We start from the raw sequence: 19,582 nt of genomic DNA on the forward strand, positions 1-19,582 counted from the left end.
TTCAGATTGCTTACTTCAAAAAATAATTGGTTTTTCCCAGGTATGGTTTAACTGAAAGCTAATTAAGTTTTCCTCTCTTTCTGTTATAATTATACACTTCTCCTGATAAATGCAATAAGCTGAAGGGTACAGAAGTGGTTACTTTTGCCCCAGTCTTGCTTCAAGGATTGTTACTACTGTTTACACGTTTTCTTCCTCATGTATTGTCTTACTTGGATGCAGAGTGAGACTCCTTAGAAACGGACATTCAGTAACTTTCCTGCAATTCAAGAGCTGAAGCCCGGTCTTGGCATACTTCCACTGTATCCTGTAAAGTTTTAATTGCTCTGCAGAGCAATCAGCAATTAGCTCAGCTTGCTCTGAGTTAATCCTCGCTGTGGTGCTTATGAAATGGAAACTCTTGGTGACGTGACATGAATACTCAGAAATATTTTAGGTAGATGGAAAACATGATTACTTAACATCAAAATACCTGAAACTTCTTGCTCTTGCTGGCGGGGTGATAGATGGCTGTCTTCATTAACCGGCGTATGAGCACAATCATGTGTTAAAATCCAGTGCTTTTTCCAGGTTCCTGTTCTTCCATTAATTACTGAAATGTCTTCGGATAATTGCAGAAGGGCCACCGACACCCAGGCAGTGCCGTGAGCCTGGCGGCTGTGCCGGACACACGAGCGAGGGGCTCCTCACGGCGCAGCGCAGCATGTCTCCGTCAGGCGTCTTCCCTAGGCGCTCGTCCTCTCCACCGATGTCTCCGTGAGGTCTCCGTCAGGCGTCTTCCCTAGGCGCTAGTCGTCTCCATAACCGCACTCGGAGGATTTTGATGATGCTGTGGAAAACACAACGGAACCTTCCCGGAACGGTCGCTCCGCGGCCCGGGCGGCGGCCGGGACGGTTTGGCGGAGCACCGAGGCGGAAGAGGACGGGCGCCAACGTGTCGGGGACGGCGGGGCCTGGCTGCGAGCGCGAGTCAGGTCCTCTCCGTGTCCTGCAGCTCTACTCAGCCTTCCCCGGCTGCCCTTGGGCCCCTTCGGCTCTTCTCATCCCCCTCAGTGTCTCTCGTCTCCTCTCAGACCCCCTCTCACCCCCCTCTTCTTCCCGCAGTCCCCCTCGTCACCCCTGAACTCTCTCATCTCCCCGGAGTTCCCCGCTTGTCCCTCAGCGCCCCGCATCTCCCCTGGTGTCCCCTCAGCCGCCGCGGAGATGGATGACGAACCCGAGCGGACCAAGCGCTGGGAAGGAGGCTACGAAAGAACATGGTGTGTTTTTCCCCCCTCACCTTTCTCTCCTTTCTGGCGAAAGAGGAGGAAAAGCCTCGCCTCTGCCCACTGTAACAGTCTGTTCTGCGTAGGGAAATTCTTAAGGAAGACGAATCCGGGTCGTTGAAGGCAACCATCGAGGACATTCTCTTCAAGGCAAAGAGGAAAAGGTACGTGGTGTGGCCACGAGCCTGCTAATAGCACTGATTTGGTCAGTTATAAGGTCTTGATCATCCCGAAACTGGTTCCTGTGGGATAAATTAACCATAAGGCATGACTGCAGGATGTTTTCATGGCCCTTCTCCTTCAGAGGGGCAGGGGTGTGCCAGGAAAAATGGTGAAAAATTAATTTTTATCTTTTAACACTGAATGTATACAGGCTGTGTATCCCACGTGTATGCAAACTGCAGGTCTTGATCTGATGAAACGCTGCAGAGCACTGCAGCTGCAATCTGCACAGCTTAGAGGAATCTTCGATCAGTGGTTTATTTTTCTTTTAGTATACAAATCAGAGAATTGCAGGATAGTTTAGGTTGAAAGGGACCTTAAAGATCATCTCACTCCAACCTGCCATGGGCCGGGACTCCTTTCATTGGACAGATTGGTCAGAGCCCCATCCAAACTGGCCTTGAGCTCTCCCAGGGATGGGATATCCACAGCTTCTCAAGGCAACCTGCTCCAGTGCCTCACTACTCTCGTGGTAGAAACATGTTTATCTCCAGTCTAAATCAACCCTCTTTTAGTTAAATACATTGCCCCTTGTCCTGTCACAACAGTCTACCTTCTGGTATCATGGCTACAGATTTCTGTTTCAAATTTCAGAAAAATGGCTAGAAGAAAATCCTACGTTTTATGTTATTTCAAGTTATGGTAGAACTTGATTTGTCAAGTTTGGATAAAATTTTAAAGCTTCATTAAACCTGGTAGTAAGAAATAGATCTTATTTATTTTCTGAGAGTTGTGAAATCTGTGATTGAGCTGTGGGGGTTTTCAGCATGAATAACTGCCAGCAGTTTGTTGCTTCTACATTTTAGCCAAAAGTCTAGTACTGGATTTGTTTGGACTTTTGTTTTAGGAGCCATTCACTCATTTGCATTTGACTTAAATCATTTTGTGTTTTGTTAGACTCTATGAACACCATGGACAAGTTCGGCTTGGAATGGTATGTTAATACCTCAACCCTCTTCTGTCCTTAGTCCAAAACTATTTGGCTGGAGGTGGTATGCCAGATCTGAAATACACTTCTGCTGGCCTGGCATACTTTATACCAAACCCTGTGGTTTCTGCTGTTATTTATTGGTTTTTTTAAGCATTCTTTGTTTGTTGGCAGTGTGTAGTTGTTGGCAGTATGTGAAGCATGGCTATTCAGGGTTGGAGGGTTTACACACAGGGTGTGTTTGGCAGCAGAAGTTAGATCACCCTGTCCATTTCTCTTCATGTGAAAAATGGACATGACGGAAATGGATTGTAAATAACCACATTGCTTTGTACAACACTGAGCTCTTCAGGTGAAGACATGAATGTTCAAACTATGTGTGTTTTGTAGCTTGTCATGAGAGGAGAAGAACAGTGTGCATTTTTCAAGAGAAGGGGTTTTTTTTCATTTTAAGAAAAAAAATGGAAGAATGCATTACTTTTCAGTTGCTGTTAATTGCACCTCTCGATCTACTGAATCTTCCCTGTCAGAGAGAGGAAGTAGTGGCTTTTTAAAGTAAATGGAATAATTAATTCATTTCAATACATAGTCTGTGAGTGATTTTCACATATGATGGAAATGCAGATGCGTCACCTTTACGTGGTTGTTGATGGATCAAGAACGATGGAGGACCAAGACTTAAAGCCAAACAGACTTACTTGCACTCTGAAGGTATTCCTGCACTCAACTTTTTTCTTATTGAGTCACTGTTTCTCTATAAACTGGTTACATTTTGCATTTCAAAGAATTGCAGTCTCCTTTATCTGCATAGCCTCCTCTCTCATCCCTACATTTGTCTCCTTATTTCTGCCTGTCACTTTTGTATTTTTTGAGTAGTAAAATCTGTGTGGCATTATTTTGCCTTGCACATGTACTTCTGTACAGCAAAAACACTTTGCACGGGCATATTATGGGAAGACATGTTTGGAAACTATGTGGAAATTAAGTGTTGCCCAAATTAAGGGGATGACATGTTCTCATTACACATCTAGAATTGGTTTGTATTTTTTTCTTACAGTTGGGTTTTTTATGAATTCTTATTTGAAAGGATGCTAGATGAGTGTTGAACTGGATTGCTGTTTCAGATTGTGGGCGTATTTCCACTGTATCCAGTATTGATATTTAATACATATGAATATATAATATTGAACTGTATACATTGTGTGGTCTTCTCCAACAGTCTTCTCTGTGTGGTCTTCTCCAACAGTACTTGAGCCTGTAAACCTGGATTTTGATCATTTTGTGCAGAGTAGTGCTTTTTGGTGTATTGAAAACCTCCACTTGAAACAGCAGGAATCTAGAACTTTAACATAGGACATGAATAAAATAAGAGGGGGTGTAGTTTCTGAAATCTCATTTAATTGATTACTTGGGATGAAGGGGGAGGGATAGGGTGAAAGAAGAATGGAAAGAAAAGGCTCATTCCCCCTTTTTGTGTTACTCAACTACTTTGTTTTGCTTTTTTAGTTTAGTAGATGTTTTGCATCTACTTAATGCATGTGTAATAAAAGTATAATTAGTTCTTAACTGCTTTAACTTTTCTTTATAGTTATTGGAATATTTTGTTGAAGAGTACTTTGACCAGAATCCTATTAGTCAGGTATGTGCAACCATGCAAGAAACAAATAGCAGAAAACTATTTTAAAAGATAGTTTTGGTTATAACACTACCAAGTAAACTGTTTTCAATTTATGTACCTTCCCATCCTTTATTCATGTCTAGTGAAATTCTTGTTTCTGCAATTTAAAATTTTAGAAGATTTCTTTTTGTACTTTTTGGCAGAAGTAATGAAAGTACGGGAGTGTTTATAAATTGATGCATCATGTTGTGCTGCTTCATGTTGTGCTGAAGTAAAACTTTTAGAGCCTTGTATGGTTAAACAGTTCTGGTCCATAAAGATGTAAAAAAAATACAGTAAAATTCTAAATAAACTCATTGTAAAACTTCCTAAGAAAAGTTTGGTCTTTTTTTTCCCTTTTCAGATTGGCTTAATTGTAACCAAGAGTAAAAGAGCTGAAAAAATGACAGAACTCTCAGGTAGGGAAGTAGTATTCTTTTCTTAAGTTGCAGATATTTTTGTCCTTTTCATTGGTGTTCTAAGTTCTGCCTGATATACTGCTGAAAATGAAGTTATGTTATCATAATTAGTTTTAATTTAAAAGATAAATTACTGCAAGTTGTTTGAAACCATACTCTACATTTTGATCTGCTTTGATCCAGAATTTCATTGTGCGCTTGTTTGCGATCAAGTCTCGACCAGAATGCAATTCAGATGTGTTCTGGTTTCCCTATAGTTAATTTTCTACCCTGTTTGTTAATTTTGTATGTTACAACATCTGTATTTTTTGTGACATCTGATCAGATGTTAAGAAGTCAAGGTTTGTTTGGTTCCTGCCTGCTGTTAGGCCAGTCTCTGTGGCTTCCGCGGGTTTCATGGAGGAAATTCAGGATCAATCTTTGAACCATGCTTTGAGGATAACAGAGGAAACAAAACTCTTCCTGTTTGTGGGACATGTCACACTCATGTTGAGCGCTTAGTAATACCCAACAGTGATTTTACTCTTTTTTGGCTTCTAAACTTTCTAGCATCTGAGTGCCAATGGAGTAAAAGTCTTCTTTACTCTTTTCTGCATTCTGATCAAAATACCAATTTCTAAGGAAAAATACAGACCTGTTCCACTCTGAAACCAGTCCCTGTTGCTGTACAAGTACACTTCATTACATAAGCACTTTAAATATTTCTGTTCTTTAACTTGTTGTATCAGTTAAATTGATTTCATTTTTTCACTTACAGGAAACTCGAAAAAGCATGTAACTGCTCTGAAGAAAGCAGTGGATATGAACTGCAGTGGAGAGCCTTCTCTATATAATTCCCTAAATTTGGCCATGCAGACTTTAAAGTTAGTATATACAAGGAGGTTTTTTGTTTTCTTTGTGATTGTGACTTTTGAGAGGCAGAATTTTTTCTAAGTAGCATCTTGCATCATGCTGACTTGAGTTTTTAAAAGATGACTATCTCCTCTTACAATACAAATCATTAAGTTAAATACTCTAGTAGTGCAGAAGTTTATTTTCTACCACTAGATGCTTGTATTTAGGGTTGTGTTTCTTACAGAAATGAAATTTGAAAACCAAGTTGATGATGGTATGTAGATATTGTGATGAAAGACACAATTCTTTATTACTGAAGGGCTGGGATATGAGAGAGGACATAGTTAGGGGTTAATAATGTAAGAGAACAGTATTGTGTCACAATAAACTTGTGAGAGTTTTGGCATACTTTAGAAAGATCAGTTTTCAGGTAGGATAGATTCAGAGCACTTTTTTGCAATGTGAGGTATTGAGATGTATCCCAGTTTGTGGAAAACTGAAAAAGAATTACAGCTAAAGATACTGACTGAACAAAGCGGTTAATCAGTGTTATGAAAAGCCATTTAAATACTATCAGGAAGAGAGTTTTCAACTAAGAACTAGAAGTAATTAAAAGTAATGGACTTACACTTAAACCTGATTAGAGTTTTTAAGAAGTCAGGAAGACTTACTACAGTGTGCTAGTTTGGAGATTAATTTTACATGTGAGTATGGCTAAGGTACAAAGGATTCATTACAGGAAATAATCAGGTAACAGCTAGCCAATTAAATACTGTATTTTAGATACTGGAAATTTTGGCTTTCAGAAGGTGAAAATGTGGTGCTCGGACCAGAATCTTACCACAGTTTGTAGAGGACTTCATATCATGTCATCTTCATCTTCTGACTTCAACACATTAAGGTCCTTGGAGATGTTATCATACAAATAGTTTAGTGTGCATAAGTAAATTAACTGTGTGCTTTCCTTAGGCACATGCCAGGACATACAAGCAGAGAGGTTTTGGTAGTCCTCAGCAGTCTGACGACATGTGATCCAGCCAACATCTATGATCTAATTAAGGTACAGAACTGAAGTTTCACTACTGCATTGAACACCCAAGCTGCTGGACAAAACACAGTTGCAGTGTTATCACCAATTAATTTTTGTTTAAGACTTAAACCTTTTTACTGTTTCTTGTTCTGCACATGAATTGAATATGTTTTTTTTCTCTATTTTAAGTGTTTAAAAGCAGTAAAGATCAGAGTATCTGTCATCGGCTTAAGTGCTGAAGTTCGAGTTTGTACAGTACTTGCCCGAGAAACTGGTGGTATGTATCTGAAGTTTAGTAATTATATTACTAACACAGTAATTATATTACTAAACACAGGTTTAAAATCAAAATTAAGTAAGTAATTTATTATATATTTATTGCTGCATTTTGTAATTTTTAAGGATAAGTATTTCCCATTGTGCTGGCAGAAAATTGAAGAGTTGCCCAAATATACAAAATATACAGTAGTAAGTGAAATTACTACCAGCTGGTAGCTGCAGCTCTAGAGAGAAAAAATACATATATTTGCAAACCTTTTGTCCCATATATAAAGCTATGTGGTGTGAAACTTCATCAGTGTAACATGTTAATATCCATTGCTACACTGGTAACTCTTACAGTATCATTACTACCGTTTAATGTTGGAGAAAAAGCTCTGTGTCTTCATATCTAATTGAACATTCTGTTATTACTAGTTTTAAGCCTTGTCATTTAGTGTAGCATTAACAGGGCTGCTTTTTAGGAACAGGTTTGGATAAATTGTGTTTTCTACCTAAGTCGTTTTCTGTCATTTGGAGTATATGTTTGTATTTTTTATTTTGGTCATAACCTGATAGTAAGGCATCTCTTTGTCTGTGACAGGAACGTACCACGTTATTTTGGATGAAAGTCATTATAAGGAACTGCTGATGCACCATGTCAGTCCTCCACCTGCCAGTTCAACTTCTGAGTGCTCCCTTATTCGAATGGGTAGGATATGGATTTGTCAAACTCCTAGCATGAGATTCTGTCTTTTTCTTTATTTGCCTCTTCTGTGTAAGGCAATACAAATTGTAAGACGCGTAGTAAAGACATTGTGTAATTTTTTTTTGTTTTAACTTTTATTTTGCTAGGTAAGTATCACTTTTGATGTTGATGTTATTCCTGCATAGTAGTCAGCTTTTAAATAAAGCTTATTAAGACAAATTACTGAACAGAATTTGGAAACAATGAAGTGGAACGATATTGATGGCACAGTAATTGTTATAAATTTAATACTTAGAAATAAAGGGTGAAAAACTATTATTTCTCCCTCTGCTTTTTTCCCTACAGAAGGCAACTATTACAACTATTAATTGATTTAAGAACTATGGGTAGTACACATTTATTAGCAACTTCTTGAGTGTTCTTTCAAGAAGTAGATTACCTTTTCTTTTCTTATCTGTTTCTCAATAAATTTAAGCTTGGAGTTAAACCAGTATAGGAACTGTAATGCTAAAGTAGAGCATTGAGTTCTCACTTTCATCCATCCTTTTCATAGATAAGAATGCATGTATTTTTATGTCTAGGTATAGATAATGAAAAGGTTTACTTCTCGTAGGTAAAGCCTGAGCAGCAGTTGGAAAAACCAACTTCTCACCTGACATGATCTGTAAAAAATAAATTTTACAAGGAAAGAAAGATATCAGTCTCCAAAGTCCTGTAGTCTCATCTGTCATATACTGTACTTAGAAGGTGAATACAGGCTGAATGGATGCTTATAAAAATATTTCCTCCTTAATTAGAAACTATTGTTTAAGTGAACATTTGTATGCTGCTCATTCTGCTTTCCTACCATTTCACGTATTTTACTTTCTAACTGTTCTTCTAAAATGGGGTTCCTGTGCACTTCAGTTAACACAAAGTCTATGGCAAAGACACTTTTTCAGCTGAGGGGAAGTAAAGTCAGAGAGGTGTGGGTGTAGGTAGAGACCTTTGGGAAGAATTTGATATAGCAAGAGTGTATCAGTTCTCCTGTTATAACAAATGGCAAAGAGAAAGGCCTGAATGTCTAGAATAATCTTTGAACTTCTTCATTGAAGTAAGAAACGGACACATTATTGCATGTTTAAAATTTTTACTATGGGATGTTTTTCTCTTCAGGTTTTCCTCAGCATACTATTGCTTCTCTGTCTGATCAAGATGCAAAGCCCTCCTTTAGCATGGCGTAAGTAGCATTGATTAGAATTCAATGAGCTGATGTGAATTCAATATTAATTAGTCATGTTTAGAAAATCTGCTCATCAGTGAAAGTATTGCAAAATAATCTGAAAAAAGACTTAGCCATGTCTTGTGACTTCTCAGTAGATATTTTATTTCCATTAGTAACTCCAGTATTAACAGTATCCTCTGTTAAATATGTGTTTTAAAATTTGCATTTAAGTTTTTTCAAGGTAGTAAATGGTACTTAGTTCTGTTACACAGTGATTGGGGCACACAGGTGCTCCAAGGTGTTAAGTAATTACTTGCAGCTCTTGATTTAATTACTACTATCATTATAAAATATAATTATGAGGCTGGAAGGGTATTATCTGAATAAAGTATTTTTTTATGTATTTCTTAACATGACTTTAAAGGGAAGTTTAAAATAGAGGCCTTGTTTGATGACTGTACCAGTGCACTTCTCAATGAAAAGAGTAATTGTTTTCCAGGGTGATAGGGGAGTCTGATTCAGAATGAAACAACATCTAACAGCGTGTGCTGTTTGAAAGAATAGTTACTATGTGCATCTTAGAGGCAATAGAATGTTTTTGTCTCTAAAAAGAAACAAGCATGCAGTTATTGTTCATATCTTTATTTTTAAAGATTGGCTCCTTTATATGGAAATATTTGGTCTTTGGTTCCCGTGAGAAAATGTGGTCACTGATATCTGTCCATATCAATTGTTTTCTGATACTTACACATTAAACTGTTACATGCAATGTAGTGAAACTTTTTAAATTATTTGATGTGAAAACATTATTTGTACTTATGTAGTAGCATGGTATTATTTCTTAAGTACTGAATTGTTTCTTTCTGCTGTAGGCAATTGGAAAATAACAATGACCCAGGTCTTACACTGGGTGGATATTTTTGTCCTCAGTGCAGAGCCAAATACTGTGAGCTTCCTGTGGAATGCAAAATCTGTGGTAAGTAGTAAGAAGAGGTGAGCAGATGAATCAAGAGTTTGTGGTAAGAGAGTTAAGGGGTAGAAAAATTCAGCTGTACTTACTAATTAAAAGCCATCACTGCTTAAAGAGTCCTGCATTTCTGTGACCTGGGTTGTCAGTTTCATAGAAATGCCTCTCAGGACTATACCTGTAACAGTAAAGCTGTATCATATTCCTTGGTATAAGGAATATACCTAAGGCAAAGTAGGGAAGAGAGGTTATGCACATGGGAATGGTAACTTCTCAAGAAGCATCATTTAACTTAACACACTCATGTTTCAGAGTCCTCAGTGCAAGGCCATGAAAATAGAATGTTTTGGCACAGGAGGACAGAAGTACTCTCCCCTCCGTGTGTATGTGGGTGGAAGATTTCCAAGTTGAACCCAAGGGCAATCTGCACAGTGACACAAGACAAGCTGTAGAGTTGTAAATGGGAGCCCTTTGGTCTTGCAAATGTTAATGGACTGTGCAACCAATGATGCCTCTCTCCATTGCTCTTAGTGAGGGTGCGAGGGAGGATTAATGTGGTTTATAATATTAATATTGTGAGGGAGTACTGTTCTCCTAGCTTCCACAGGCATATGACTGAAACACAATAGGTATTACCAGGATGCCTGTATTTGGCAAGAGGGTGAAATAATTATGGGTTTGGGTCACTTTATCCTAGTTTAATTTCAAGTTTTTCCCACCAGCATGAGTTTCAGTCCAGCAAGGGAATAGTGTAACTGGAGAAATCCTGTGTATCTGCAGTGGATTCTCCACAGTTGCAGTGACCAGGAGAGCAACAGTTTGTACATTCACAGTACGAGTGAGTGAGACATTTGTGCCGGCCTATGCCCCACCTGTTCTCATGGTCTAACCCCAGCTGTCGACTCAGCCCCACACACTCCCACACACTGGTGAGATGGGGAGAGAATCAGAAGAGTAAAAGTGAGATCACTCACAGGTGGCATTAAAGGCAATTGAAAAGTTAACAGCAATAGCTGTGCACACGAGACAAGCGAAGTAAGTAATTCATTCACCACTTCCCATCAGTAGAATCTCCAGGAAAGCAGAACTCCGTCATGGGTAACAGTTACTTGAGAAAGTAAATGCCATCATCCTGAACATTCTTCCCTTTCCACCTTTTCCACCCAGCTTTATAGGCTGAACATGATGCCACATGCTATGGCATATCCCTTTGTTCTCTTGGTGCACTGTTGACTGCAATCCTGACTGTATCCCTTCCCAATGTTCTCTTGTTCTCTTGGTGCACTGTTGACTGCAGTCCTGACTGTATCCCTTCCCAATGCCTTGTGCACCCCCAAGCCTACTCACTGGTGGAGTGAGAAACAGAAAAGGCCTTGATTGTGTGTAAACACTGCTCAGCAGTAAAGGAAACATTCCTGCCTAATCAACCTTATTTCCAACATAGACCCAAAACACAGCCACATGATAGTTAGTGTGACAAAAAATAACTATTTTAAAACCAGCAGACCAGTGTTAGCTGAAGTGGGGCTGTGGCATGGTTTTGGCAGTAGTATAGCAAGCTGTAGTAGAGCTTCATAACAGGGCATCATTTTAGCTGGTGGTGTGATACAGTGGAGCCATCACTGCCAAAAGGAGCTTCCTAACTTCACCACTGTGTGTTGTAAATGTGTTTCTGAAGGCTGAGTTAAACATTTTCAGTAGAAATTTTATCAGTTTGCTTGTTCTTTGTGTTTGGATTTAAAACTGGATTACAGGTTTAGGTAATGGAACAAGTCATTTTACTTTTTAAAGTTCTTAGAAGCTCTCAACCACTGAGTAATTAAAACTATTATTTTTTCTTTTTACCTTATTTTATACAGAAAAGCTTTTCAGTACATCTTCCCTTATAACAATTTTGGTGTCTCTTTTTTTGCAGGTCTTACGTTAGTGTCTGCACCTCACCTGGCTCGGTCTTACCATCACTTGTTTCCTTTAGATGCCTTTCAGGAAGTTCCACTGGAAGAATACAAAGGGGAACGGTATGCAAATCTTATTTGTGATAAGGAGTGTGCTTGTGGATTCCATAACTTTTTTGTCACAAAAGTAAGAATAGTTGGCAACAGCTTCTTTGCTGCTGGAGATCCTGGGTGTTTGGGTGGTGTGGGGCGTCTCTGGCATTAAGAAATACTTGTAGTTTCCATGATCAATGAGTTCAGTTGAATAGCTGAAATAATTGCCAGAAATTGTTACTATGTATGAGATCTTTTTTAAAACATTGATTTACACAGTCTTGACTCCTTTTTTTTTTCAGTTAAAATATAAAATTTTGCTTTTAGGTATTGTCAAGGCTGCCAGGGAGAAATGAAAGATCAAAATGTAAGTATGTTGAATGGCATTGTAACTTGCATTGAGGGCTGTGAGAAATAGAGATGATCCTTTAGAATTATATTCTAAACACCAGAAGAATACTTATGAAAGTTAGTCATGGTTAATTAGACTTAGGTGTTAAACAGTCACAATTTATAGACTGCAAAGTCTGTAGAAGTGTGGAAAGTAGTTTCCTAGGAAGCTGCATAAAAAAAGCTTCCCATTTAGAAGAATTTACACTCAGCCATTTGGAAGCATTTACAGTGACCTGAGCTCAAGCCTGCGGGTACATTTGCTGCCAGAAGATTTAATTCAGTTGAGTTTCTGTGGTGCTAGCAGTGCAGTCTGTTTACATTATCATGATGATGTAACTGATGCCCTACTGCAGAGCAATGATGATAATTTTTGCTAATTTGACTTATCTTTTTGTCCTTCCCACACAGGTGTACATATGCAAAGTGTGTCAGAATGCATTTTGTGTGGAGTGCGATCTGTTTGTTCATGATTCGCTGCACTGCTGTCCTGGCTGTATTCACGAGCACCCTGCTCCTGTATCTGTATGATCTCATATATTTTAAAAAATTGCTGTATTTTTGTCATTCTTGCATGAATCTAATTAGTTTATTCAGCCATTGCTCTAACTGATGCATCTCTGAACAAGATGATTACAGAGGGATGAACAGTGGAGTAGGAGCAAATGTTAATTTTCTTATTATTTTATTACTTTTAATATATACTTGAATTATCTGTATCTATTATTCGTTCTTGTCTAAAGAGCTATGGCTTTTTCCAGCGGTTATTATAATAACATGTATATTTGTAAATGTGAAAGTGATAAAACTGCTTTTTATGATAATGTGATGATTCATCTTCGTTTCATTACTTGTTCAAAAAGAAGCCCTGAAAATACATTTTGCACATTGTTGTTACAAACTTTTGGTTTTGGCAGATGGTGAATTTCTGTAGATCTGTCTTGGTTTGAAAAGACAGATGTCTACTAAGGAAGGCAGGAGCCTCTCTTGAAATGGGAAATGTAAACCCCCTCCCTCTGTATTATTATAATTTTGAAATTAATGGCCTCTCAGGCAAAGATATGAGAGTAAGAATAACAGTTCTTTATTAGGAAAAATAGAAATAAAAAAAGGAGTAATACAAAAACCACTGACAGAGTCAGAATATGACCTGACACCCCGTGGGTCAGCGTGTTGTTAGCAGTCTGACTGAATGGTGGCTGCAGTCCTCCTGCAGTGACATGTGTGATTCTGTTGGAGCAGGGATCCTGTAGAAGGGTGCAGTTTTCCTCTGACTGTCCAGTGGTGGTGTAAGGCCTGGTATACCTTTGGGAATCCAGTGGGAAGAAACTGCCTGTTGTGTTCTGTATCTCAGATTGTATTTTGGAAGGAATGCTTGGCTCCTCCCCCTGGGTGAAGCATCTCACAATGGGATGATGTGATTTTATCAGTCGTGCAGTGAGACTCAATGGCCCATTAACAGAGGATATTTCCTGGAGAGAGGATTGGTTGTGGAAGAGATAAAGAAAACTGCCCCACTTCTAACAGATGGCAATAGATTACACACCCCCATCCACATCTTGCATTTGCAACCTAATACAAGATCAAAATACTCTTTTCTAGAATTTGACAATGATGGTTTTAAGCAATTAATTGGTGGACATTTCACGTATTAATTTCAAGTATTATGAGTATTCACCTTGGCTTTCGGTAAGGCAGCTCAAATACAGCTGTTATAAATGTGCTGAAAACATATTTTAGGTTTTAATGGTGCAACTCAAAGCTAACTGAATTCTATTACTCCTGTGTCTGGGTTAAGTTTCAATTTTTTTGTAGGAGGATAAGGTTGCTGAAAGGCAGAGAACTTGCAAAAGGGCAATACCTGAGTTAATACAAAGTATTGTGTGATGGACTCAGTCTTAAAGACAAAAAGACGCTGTTTGGTTCTGAAGCTACACTGAATTGACAGAAGTGCGCATCATCTTCTCTCCTTGGCTAAGCCCTAGAGCAACAGACAGTAAAGTGGGTGCGGGAGGGAAAGTGTCCATCCTTACCTGAACTTTGAAGAGTAGAAATTGAGACAAATGCAAGACTGCCATTTTGCAGTATCTGTTCAAAGTGTGTTTGCAGCTTGAACCTGTGAGAATTGTAATGTGCTGCACCTCAGTAAAAGGAAGTTACAGGTGCAGTGTCTGTAGCAATACATCACAATGGGTTTTCTTGAGTTACCTTGTGATGATTGTAAATATATCAGTGACTGAGTTGCTCTGGGTGTATATGACTTAATTTTTGACCTTTGTTTTTTGTCAGATTAGAAATGGCAATGTAACAGCTGAAACTTAACACAGAAACAAGCAACAAACCCAAACCTCTTATGTTAGTTCAATTTTTCATGCTCACCTCATGTGAGTTATACGTGCTACTTTTCACTTATTTCAGGCAGTTTTCATTGAATTGTTAGTAAGCTGTTTCTATGCTTTTTCTACTGATAGTGCCTGCTTGCTGGATAGAGTGCAGTCATTCTCTTGTGTTGTCAGAAAAATTACTGTTGAGTATCTGCATCTCATTTTGTGCTGAGTCAGACAATCCCTATAAACCCTTTGTGCTGTCAGGTGGTTGCTGTCCTATTACTAAAAACTAGCAGAAAAAGGACATAGAGTGTTCTGGTCTAGCAGGCCACTCCAAGCTCTGAGCATCTGGCTCTTATATATTCTGATACTGGTGACAGCCTCTTGAGACAGTGTTTTCTGGTAGTATTTTCATCTTTGCAGTCAGTATTTTCTAATGGAAATAAAAGGGGTTTGTCAGAACACTTCAAATCCTCCTTCTTCTCTTGTTAGATACCAAAATAACATACTTCTACCCAGCTTCTATTTATGAAAGTAAAAACTGTGTTGGAGTTGCAGTCATATACTCCATTATCACCTTGTGGTCACAGCAATAATTTGGTTTGTTCTTTCCTACCCTTCTCATTGGTAGAACAGTTCAAACCAGAAAAATCAGCTCCCAGAAAATCTTTACTAAGGCAGTATTTCTCTGGTGTATAAAGACTTTCATCTGTGTCCTGTGTATTTAAAGCAGTGCGGAGGAAATCTTCCCTCCACCTGTTCTCTTTGGCTGGGATTCACTGGCTCTCAAGTCTCCCTTGCTTGTGGGAATCTCCAACCTTCTTAATTCTTGTTTATTTCCTTATTTATTGTATCTGCCATAAGATCAATCAATGAGGTTATTAGGAGGCCTGTGAGAAATTCTTGTAGGTCTTGAAGATGTGTAAAATGTTTCAGACTTAAAAGTGCTGAAGGAAGGCTGGCAGTGGTGCAGTTGAGGATGCAACTGTGGCAAGAATTTTTGAGCCTAGAGAGTGCTGCCATGTGGAAAGAGAGGATTTCAAAAAGACAAGAGCCCTCACTTTCCTTCCAGTTTATATATTCTTTGTAGGAATAGAAGTTTCCCTCTGTAACAACACTCATAGCTAATTTCCAAGAGTGGAAATGCTGAAAATGCATTAATTAGAATAGGAGTAAAAAAGGACCCCTACTGGAGCAGGTGAATGCCTTGAAGAAGGCTATGACCCTGGAAGGTCCACACTGAAGTAGATTCTGTGCCCCATGTAGAGAAGAGTCCATCCTGAGCAGGTTTGCTGGCAGAACTTGTGACCCTGTTGGGGACTCATGCTGGAGCAGTCTTATCCTGAAGGACTGACTGCACCCTGTGGAGTAGACTGGACCCACACTGGAGCAGTCCTTTGAGAACTGCAGTCCTTGAGAAGCAGAGTCCCACAATGTGGAGTCCTATATTGTAGAAGTTCATGGAGGACTGTCTCCCATGGAAGGGACCATCCTAGAGTCGGGGAAAACTGTGAGGAGTCCTCCCCAATGGAGAAGGAGTGGTAGAGTTTTTGTAGATTTGATAGATAGATAGATAGAGTAAATTTGATCACAGCCCTCATTTCTCCGCACTGCTGGGGGGATGGAGGTAGAGAAAATTTTAAGTGAAGTCCATAAAGAAGACAAAGGTGGGAGGAAGGTGTTTCAAGATTTGGGTTTATTTCTCATTAACCTACTTTAATTTGGTAGCAAATTAATTTCCCCTGTTTAAGTCTGTTTTGCGCAACAGTAACTGGTGAATAATTATTTGCCTGTCCTTATCTTGACCCACAAGCCTGTCATTGTGTTTCCTCTCCTCTGTGCAGCTAAGGAGGGTAGGGTAGAGCAGCTTTGGTGGGCGCCTCTTGTCCAGCCAGGGGCAACCCACCGCAGTAATTTTTCAAAATACAGTAGGACTAGGAGTCTTTTATTACGATCTTAGCACTTTTTTGTTTGGGATTTGGATGAGAGAGGAATGTGACTTTTATAGCCAGTAAAAAAAAAAAAAGATATTTGTGATCCTGGATTTAGAATCACTTTCTTAAGGATGAGTTTATTTGGCAAATGTCATAAATCTTTATGATCCCTCAAAAACTTGAGAAAACATAGCTCTTTAGACTTATAGGGAGCAGAATTTGAATACATATAGCTGAACTGCAGATGTCTGCTACATTCTGAGCCATCGCAGAGCAAAGTATTTTCTATCATTGTCTTACCACAATACTAATAATAACATGACAGAATTGTATGTTTGCCACCTGTTTTTTTTCTTAATCTAAGCAGAAATTCAAAATGTGCTATCAACAGTCAGTAATGGATTTGAGATGGAAGAATTAAGATTGAGAGGTGTATTGATTCACTGAGGCCACTCTAGGTTTTTAAGCTACAGGCGGAAGTTCTTTGGGGCTGCTAATTGCCTGTGTCATCTTGCTCAAATCTCATGTCTCTTCTTTCCCTCCATTTTGGTTGTAACACCTTCTTAAGAGTTGCTATTGTCATTGTAAAGGCGCCAGTCAATTTGAGTTCACAGCAATTTCAATTTGGCTAATCAGATTTAATAATGCACCTGTTGATACCATCTCTGCAGTTACCTTATCTCTTCTTAGTAAGCTAAATCAACTTTTTATAACCTGTAGAAATCATGTTATTAAGGAAAGAGAGGTGATGATTAATGTTTTCTAAAATATGTACATAATATAATTCAGTAGTCTTGCTTTTTCAAAAAATGTCAAAAAAGGTCTTGTAGCAGAGACAAATAACAATTAAATACATGAGCTGAATCTTTCTGCTTCACACTGATTCCCACATGTAGTCTTTGGTTTTCTCAAGTTAGGCAAATACATGGAGACAGATTTCCAGGAAGTCCTTGAACAACTGCAGAAGAGTTAAAACTCTACCATAAGAAATGAGTATGATAAAGTCCTTTTTGTCCTATACATCTCATTCATCATGGTCGTTGACAGAAATGGCAACTGCTGCTTTTTTCATATACCCCTGTTCAGTCTAATGTTCAGTGTTTTTGCTGTGGGTTAGTTTTATTTACCATGATGGTTAGATGTACTCCATGTGAACAGCACAAGAAAGTCTGTCCCCCTTGTGAATTTGTCCTGGGCAAAAGTGTGGATAATATTTCAAAGTATGATGTCCGTGTTCAGAAGTTGAAGAACCCAGCAGAGACAATTACAGGTACAGTGTGCAGGATGCAGTCCTTTAAGAGATGGCTGTTGTATGCCAGAGGAGCAAACCCTGATTTACTTGCCAGAGCTGAGCCTTTCTTTACAGGTAATTAAAAGCAAAGCAGGGAGGATTGTTGATTTATAGAATAGCACAAGTCTACTTACAGCATTTGAATGAGTACACATTTTATTTTCATGCATCATTTGGCAATGCGCTGTATCCTCCATAAATGCTCTCATCCTCATGAAGAAGAATACAGGCAACTCACTTGATCCTCAGGCAAACACTGTTCTACTTTATCATTCTTGCTGTGTTCCCTGCATCTTTTCTTGTTCTAATGCAGTATTTTTTTGAGTTGAGGGGACTTCTTTCCAATGCACTGTTTAAGATGTAGATCAGTTGTGGGTTTTTACAGTGATATATTTTTTCTGCTTATTAGTCTGTAACAGATGCCAGCCTTACAGATACAATGTCTCTTCCTCTACCCCAGAGGTGCAGACTGCTCTTGAAAAATTGGCAATATATTTTCCCCACTGAGCGATAATTGCTTTGATTTTGGATCTACCTTCTGCTATATGCTCTCCCCTTTTCTGATGTAGACAGTGGGAATCTCCCTGAATTCATCTGCAGTAGACATTAATAAAATTATTCCAGAGAGTGTCACTTCAAATCCGCTGCAATTGTGTTGTCCCTTTGGAAAGGTTCCTTTACAGCCTGGTTAGCAGATGGCTCTGTAAGCTCTCTTCATGGACTTTTTGTTCCTGCTGTCTGGAAGAAGGTTTAAATCAGTTTAGCTATTCTTATTTATTTTTTTACCCAGCCTGTCTGATTTTATTTTACCCACTTCATTTGCCAGAGATTTTGAGCCTTTTGTTTTCTTTGTCAGAAAAGATTCAGTTTGTTGAATTACGTTTTCTGCCATGGGCAGAATGGGAACTTCAGAATAAGTTTATCAGGGAGACCCTCCCATTGAGATATGAAGTGTAGAAAGGACCTGCTTACCTTCTTAACTCCTTCTGAGAAAGAAGTTCAGGTGTGGCTGGATCCACCCTCAGCCCCAGATTTTGTTGTTTTCCAGTAAGCCCAAGATGCTGGCAATCCAGTTCTGCTTTTGAGAATGTGATAGCAGGCCAATGCTTTCCTAACTAATCCAGTATCTTTGATTGCAAAGGCAATCTCACCTTGACCATCTTTGAGGATGGAGGAGTCTGACCAGCCTTTTTAAAAAAACTTGGCTTGCAGAAGCCAATGTGGAAGCCACTGCTCCTACTAATGCCAGGTATTTTACGTGAGCTTGAACTGAGCTGGTTAGCTACATAAACATAGGACAAGTAAAAGATCCACTTTCCAGTGCAGGCGGGGCAGAGGTTCAGTATAGTCTTGGTGCCTAGCTAAAATCTTGTCTTGGCTTTCCATTAGGAGAGTAATGCAGCTGAAAAATGAGAATGGCTTTTGCAAAAGCTGTGACAAGGAAATTGAAATGAAATTGCCCTAGCCCTGTCTGAGGTGAAAGCCAGAGCAAAGAGTGGCAAGGAGGGTATGTTTTTAGAAAGGAGAAAACATTTATCTGGACACTTAATTATTTGTCTGGTGTTACTAGGAGAGTAACATTGAATCAGGTCTCACAAAGCAGATGTGAGGAAGGGCCTGTGTTCAGGTCCTTCTGAGAGGGATGAGCTGAATGAGATGAATGCCTGTCCTCATCTAGAATCAGAGGTGTTCAGCACCTCAGAAGGCCAAACACAGTCCACCTGCAAAAAACAGGTTTATAGGGGAAGGATGAAATGGATTGCATTTTGAGAAGGGAGGATTAGCCTTTGTTTCTGTCCTGTCCCCCCTCCCCTCCCTTCCTGTGGGTGCCTTGAGTTTGTCAACAGAAAATTCTTTGTATCTCTGAAGTCCTCATGAGACCTCTTACATCCTCTCTGGAGATGTAGTTTGCCTTTTGTGTTGATGACCTTTATAAGATATTGAGTTACAGGATGAACAACAACAGCAGGGCCAGACCTGAGAAAGGAAAGCAGATAGTAACCTATTGCCCAAAATCTAAATTTTAATGGATTTTTTTACTTGCATCTGCTGCTGTTACTCCTTGGCACAATATTCAGGAAATAGATAGTTGTTTATTCTTTAACAGGAAAGGTCATCTTCTCTCTGCAGCATAAAATTTTGTTGTTTTTCTTAATCTG

At 39.0% G+C, this 19,582-nt stretch overlaps 1 protein-coding gene across 2 annotated transcripts; it reads left to right on the forward strand.

Annotated features, from left to right (window-relative positions):
- Nucleotides 1-787: 787 nt before the first annotated feature.
- LOC115915406 (general transcription factor IIH subunit 2) lies at nt 788-12,872 on the forward strand. Of its 2 annotated transcripts, XM_030968789.1 has the most exons (16): nt 788-974; nt 1,105-1,259; nt 1,352-1,429; nt 2,385-2,421; nt 3,040-3,126; nt 4,004-4,054; nt 4,437-4,491; nt 5,249-5,354; nt 6,295-6,385; nt 6,545-6,632; nt 7,218-7,325; nt 8,478-8,541; nt 9,399-9,502; nt 11,409-11,511; nt 11,809-11,848; nt 12,283-12,872. In XM_030968789.1, the coding sequence occupies exons 2-16, from the start codon at nt 1,204-1,206 to the stop codon at nt 12,400-12,402; spliced, it is 1,188 nt and encodes a 395-aa protein (XP_030824649.1). In that variant the 5' UTR covers nt 788-974; nt 1,105-1,203; the 3' UTR covers nt 12,403-12,872. The 2 variants fall into 2 exon arrangements, with proteins under 2 accessions (XP_030824649.1, XP_030824648.1); XM_030968788.1 differs by having other exon boundaries at nt 788-1,259.
- Nucleotides 12,873-19,582: the final 6,710 nt, after the last annotated feature.

This window comes from Camarhynchus parvulus, chromosome Z (assembly GCF_901933205.1).
Source record: "Camarhynchus parvulus chromosome Z, STF_HiC, whole genome shotgun sequence".
Taxonomy (NCBI): Eukaryota; Metazoa; Chordata; class Aves; order Passeriformes; family Thraupidae; genus Camarhynchus; species Camarhynchus parvulus.

What these genes read in the sequence shown, in the direction of transcription:
- LOC115915406 (XM_030968788.1), top strand. Translation starts at nt 1,204, where the DNA reads ATGGATGACGAACCCGAGCGGACCAAGCGCTGGGAAGGAGGCTACGAA. An exon ending in ACTTGCCCGAGAAACTGGTG is followed by an intron (nt 6,633 to 7,217) that starts GTATGTATCTGA and finishes TGTCTGTGACAG; the next exon opens with GAACGTACCACGTTATTTTG. An exon ending in AAGCCCTCCTTTAGCATGGC is followed by an intron (nt 8,542 to 9,398) that starts GTAAGTAGCATT and finishes TTTCTGCTGTAG; the next exon opens with GCAATTGGAAAATAACAATG.